At 55.4% G+C, this 5,522-nt stretch overlaps 1 protein-coding gene across 1 annotated transcript in view; it reads right to left on the reverse strand.

Annotated features, from left to right (window-relative positions):
• Nucleotides 1-5,522, reverse strand: part of IQCA1L (IQ motif containing with AAA domain 1 like) — a 47,511-nt gene that overhangs the window by 26,673 nt on the left and 15,316 nt on the right. The window contains exon 4 of the mRNA XM_029912854.1: nt 5,169-5,357. Coding sequence (XP_029768714.1) covers nt 5,169-5,357 — 189 coding nt within the window. The remainder of the gene's footprint in view (nt 1-5,168; nt 5,358-5,522) is intronic.

Raw genomic sequence — 5,522 nt, forward strand, 5'->3', positions numbered from 1 at the left:
AAGGCCCGGCTTGACAAAGCCCTGGCTGGGATGATTTAGTTGGGGTTGGTCCTGCTTTGAGCTGGGGGTTGGACTAGATGACCTCCTGAGGTCTCTTCCAACCCTAATCTTCTATGATTCTAAATCAGCTGTGAGGAAGAATTAAATCAGAAAAATGTGAATTATAATTTGGGAATCATGTAACAACACTTTACTAGATGCCCCAAAAGCCACAATCCCACAATTGAGGAAGAAGGCCAAGCTGGTTAAAAAAAACCCTCTCTGATTTAGAAGGGAAGTGAAGGCAGCTGTAAAAAAATAAAATCTAACAAATGGAAGAGAGGGGAAGTTGATAGTAATGAATATAAATAAGAAGTTAGGAATTGTAGAAAATTGATAAGGGAAGCAAAAGGACACAAAGCGAACTCTATGGCTGGAAGAGTTAAGGACAGTAAGAGGGAGTTTTTAAAATATATTAGGAAACAAGGAGAACCCTGACAATGGTATTGGTCTATTACTAGATGGAAATGGTAGAGCTACCGATAATAATGCGGAAAAGGCAGAAGTGTTCAATAAATATTTCTCTTCCATAGACAACGGGTCTAATAGGCCAAAGAAGGCTAAGCCTTCACTGGCACAGCTGCTGCCACGGGACCCCGGATTGCGGTTTTTAATTATTATTTTGCACCAGGCAGGTTCCGGGACAGCTGAGGAGGTGGTATCTGCTATTCAGCTTCCCAGGTTCATCAGTATCAACCTGGATTCGACAGAGATTACTGATGAGCCCGGGGAACTGAGTAGCCCCGGAACCTGCATGGCACATATAAAAAGCTCAGTGTTCTTCCACTGGGTGGCTGGGGGAGGCGCACCACCTTTCCCATTCTCTGGCTGGAGCTTCTCCGGCCACAGGAAGTGGGGCGGGGAGGGCTCAGGGCTCCAGCCACGGGGGATGGGGTCTTGTGAAGAAGGGGCAGGGCCGGGGAGGATAGCCTCCCCGAAGGGGGTGTCCACCCACTGCCCATCTTCTGTTCTGTATCTGGAGAAAAAACAGATTATATAATCTCATCATATGCTTGTAGCGGGGTGGTGACCCACTCCAGCCCTGACAGGGTTGGAACCAGCCCTGGGAGAGGGCTGGCTGGCTGTGAAAGAAAGACCTGGGCTGATTGGGGAAACAGCCGCAGCTGGGCCACGCCCCAATCAGGGCCCAGCTGGCCCTATAAAGGCTGGGAGCCAGGAGCAAGGACACAGTCTCTCTCTGCGCTCAGAGAGAGAAGGGCCTGGCTGCAGGGAGCTAGAGGCAGGGTACCTGAGTGGAGCAGGGCTGGGGAAAGGCAGAGGAGCTGGGGAGCTCCAGCCTCGAAAGCCCCAGGCTGCGGCCTAGTAGAAGGCCAATGGGTACTGGGGGTTGCAGAGGGCAGCCCAGGGGCAGGCCAAGGCAGCAGGTCCAAACCCAACCTTGCCAGTGATGAGTAGGCTGATACTGCAGTCTGCCCCAGGGCGTGGGGCTAGACGATGACTGGCAGTGGCCTTGTACTGAGGCGAGGTGGGGATAGTGGGTGGGGGTTCCCTGGGGAGGGGAGACCTAAGACTGAGGGGTTACTGCCAGGGGGCAACACCCCAGGTAAAAGGGCACCGGGGTCCAGGGCAGGACACGAGGGCCAGAGGACAGGCGGATCACCGGCCTGCAGAGGGCGCTCCAGAGCTGGAATGAGCTAATTCCAGGAAGTCACCAGCAGGAGGCGCCGCAGGGGTGAGTCCCGCACGTCTACAATGCTGATAACACACTGTCCATTCCACTAGTAGCTCTGGTGACAGCCTCACAGAGCTCAATCTATTTAGTTTAACAAAGAGAAGACTAAGGGGTGACTTGACTACAGTTTATAAGTATCTACATGGGGAACAAATATTTAGTAATGGGCTGTTCAATCTAGCAGAGAAAAGTCTAACACAGGGGTTCTCAAACTGGGGGTCGGGACCCCTCAGGGGGTCATGTGGTTCTTACAGGGGGATCGTGAGCTGTCAACCTCCACCCCAAACCCTGCTTTGTCTTCAGCATTTATAATGGTGTTAAATATGTTTAAAAGTGTGTTTAATTTATAAGGGGGGGCCGCACTCAGAGGCTTGCTGTGTGAAAGGGGTCGCCGGTACAGAAGTGTGAGAACCGCTGGTCTAACATGATCCAATGGCTGAACGTTGAAGTCAGACAAATTCAGACTGGAAATAAGGTGTACGTTTTTTACAGTGAGGATAATTAACCATTGGGACAATTTACCAAGGGTCGCAGTGGATCCTCCATCACAGATATTGGATGTGTTTCTAAATGAGCTGCTCTAGGAATTATTGTGGGGTAGTTCTCTGGTCTGTGTTATACAGGAGGTCAGGTGTTGCAGGCTCAATACAGCTGGACTCCCAGGTGCAAGTGTTCTTAGTGCCCAGAGGTTGGATCCAAGAGGTGAATGGGAGTCCTGGGAACTGCGTTGCAGAGATACAGAGGTTAGTAGTTGTTGCTGGTCTCAGTAGCCAGCATTATCCAGGGGCTCAAGAACATGACTGGATCCCAAATTATGGGCCTGCAGGGCCTGCTGGCCTAGTGGGAGCATGTTCTGCAGGAGGACAGTCTGGCTCAGGATCACATCCATGAGTTGCCTCTGTATCTCTCTGTCTTTTTCCAAGCTTTTCTTTGCCAACCTAGTGAGGAGGGCTTTAAACTACTTTCAAAGGGGGCAGGTGGCAAAAGCCCATAGGTAAACATAGAAAAAGGCAACCTTAACAGAGGGTAGATGTTGGTGGGGATCATGGAAAATTACAATAGGATCATAGGAGAACAAGAGGGAAATCAGTGAGGGAGACAGCTCAATATTTTAGATGTTTATATGCAAATGCAAGGAGTATGGGGAATAAGCAAGTACACAAGCTAAATAGTGACTAAATTGGCATGACAGAGACTTGGTGGGATAAATCTCATGACTGGAATATTGGTATAGAGGGGTATCGCTTGTTCAGGAATGTCAGGCAGGGAAAAAAAGGGAAGTGGTGTTGAATTATGTATTAAGAATATATACACTTGTTCTGAGGTCCAGAAGGAGGCGAGAGGCAGACCAGCTGAAAGTTGCTGGGTGAAGATAAAAGGGAGGGAAAAACAGGGGCGATATCATGGTAGGGGTCTACTGTAGAATAGCAAATCTGTACGAGGAGGTAGATGAGGCATTTCTAGAACAAATAACAGAAATATCCCAAACCAAAGACCTGGTAGTAATGGGGAACTTAAACTACCTGTTGGAAAAGTAATACAGCGAAATGCAGAATTTCCAGTAAGTTCTTGGAACACACTGGGGACAACATTTTGTTTCAGAAAGTGGAGGAAGTAACCAGGCGAACAGCCGTTTTAGACTTGATTCGGACTATCTGGGAGGAATTGGCTGCTTGGTGACTCGGGGCAGCTGGCCCGTAACTCCAGTTTTGCCCAGCAAGCACAGGTAGCAGTGGTTGCTATGAGCACAGGGTGGTAGGCGGGGGGGGGGGGGTGCCACACCTCTGGGCAGTGAGGGGGGAGGAGAGGAAGGAGTAGAGCCTCTGACGTGACGCCTCTCCCTGCTCTCAGCCCTGTGTTCACTGTGGCAAGCTCCCCACACAGCCAGAACTGGCTGCTCGTGCCTCCTGACCCCTGGAAGAATGGGCACAAGGCAGGGACTGGGGACTCAAACACAGAGCCCCCAGCACTGCTGCTCCCAGGGCACCAAGGCCCCCTCACCCCCCACATTGCAGCGTGAAAGCCACACCCAGCGGCCTGGCCAGGGCACCACTGGCCTAGAATGCTGTGCAGCATGACCACCCCGCCCAGCTCCGCACAGGGCTGCATGCCAGAGCGGGACACATCTATGGGCTGTGCTGCTGGGGGGCAGCTGCACCCTGATTGGATCCAGCCCTCAGGCTGCCTGCAAGCAGCCCGAGAGGCAACCGACAAGGCCCAGGGGCCAAGCTGTGACTGCTGGGAGAGCCAGGGCATGGAGGGTGGGACCAAGAAGACTGCTCCGCGTTGGGCAGCTGGCAATACAGTGGTCTGGACTGGACTGGCAACGCTCCGTAGCGTGTTCTCAGGCAGTCCAAGAGTGCCACCTCCAGGGCAGAGGCAGAACTGCAGCCATGAGAGATTCCCCCGGGGCCATATTCTCAGCCCTGGGACTGAAAGCAGGGAGTGTGGCGGGATCCCAGAAGGGAGAAATGGGAATCACAAGGCAGTGGGGAGCACTGCTCAGATCTGACCTCTGGCACCCCAGGCACCCAGCAGCCACCTGTTTGCTGGTATCCTGTTCCCTCCACCTCCATGCTCTGGTAGGGTTGCCAACTTTCTAATCGCACATAACTGAACACCTCTGCCCCACCCCTGCCCCGAGGCCACACCCCTTCTCTGAGGCTCCGCCCATGCTCACTCCATTCCCCCCCTCTCTCCCCCACACTCACTCACTTTCAGCGGGCTGAGGCAGAGGGTTAGGGTGCAGGGGGGTGAGGGCTCTGGTTGGGGGTGCAGGCTCTGGGGTGGGGCTGGGGATGAGGGGTTTGGGGTGTGGGAGAGGGCTCCGGGCTAGGGCAGGGGGGTGAGGTGCCAGGGGGGTTGGGCTCTGGGCTGGTGGTGCGGGTTCTGGCTGGGGCCAGAAATGAGGGGTTCAGGGCGCAGGGTGAGGGCTCCGGGAGGGAGTTTGGGTGTGGAAGGGGACTCTGGGCTGGGGCAGGGGGTTGGAGTGCAGGGTCCCGGCGGCACTTACCACAGCTCCCAGGAAGCGGCCGCCAGGTCCCTGCAGCCCCTAGGCGCATCTGTGGCCAGGGAGGCTTTGTGCACTGCCCTCGTGCCCGCAGGCACCGCCCCTGAGCTCCCACTGGTCGTGGCTCCCGGCCAATGGGAGCTGTGGAGCCGGCACTCAGGGCTGGGACAGCATATGGAGCATCCCTGGCTGCCCATGCGCCTAGGGGACGCAAGGACCTAGTGGCCGCTTCCGGGAGCCACACGGAGCTAGAGCAGGCAGGGAGCCTGCCTTAGCCCCGAGTGCCCGCTGCGCCGCCGACCGGACTTTAACAGCCCGGTTGACAGTGCCAACCGGAACCGCCAGGGTCCCTTTACAACCAGGCATTCTGGTAAAAAAACAGACTCCTGGCAACCCCACGCTCTGGGCTGGCCATGTCCCCCTTACCTTCTGGATGCAGATGGCGGCCTGCTCACGGTCAAGCTCCTTGGCCCCAGTCTCCCGGGCCCGCCTCTCTCGCTCCTCGTCCCGCCGGATCTCCCACATGAACTTGGAACGAAGGCGGCCCTGGCGCATCCGCTCCGCCATCTGCACCAGCTGCACGGCCTCGTCGCGCAGCATGGCAGGCCGGGACGGCTGCAGGAGCAGGGCACAAAGAGGGTTAGGGAATCTGTGCCCCGATCCAGTCCATGCCAGCCCCAGCCACAGGGCACCAGGAAAAACAAAGCCTGCACGTCCCATGGCCAACCCCAGACAGGGTGCCAGGGAGAACGGAGCCCACACGTCCCATGGCCAGCCCCA

This window comes from Terrapene carolina, unplaced genomic scaffold (genome assembly GCF_002925995.2).
Source record: "Terrapene carolina triunguis isolate 2854851 unplaced genomic scaffold, T_m_triunguis-2.0 Scaffold278, whole genome shotgun sequence".
NCBI classification, from domain to species: domain Eukaryota; kingdom Metazoa; phylum Chordata; order Testudines; family Emydidae; genus Terrapene; species Terrapene triunguis.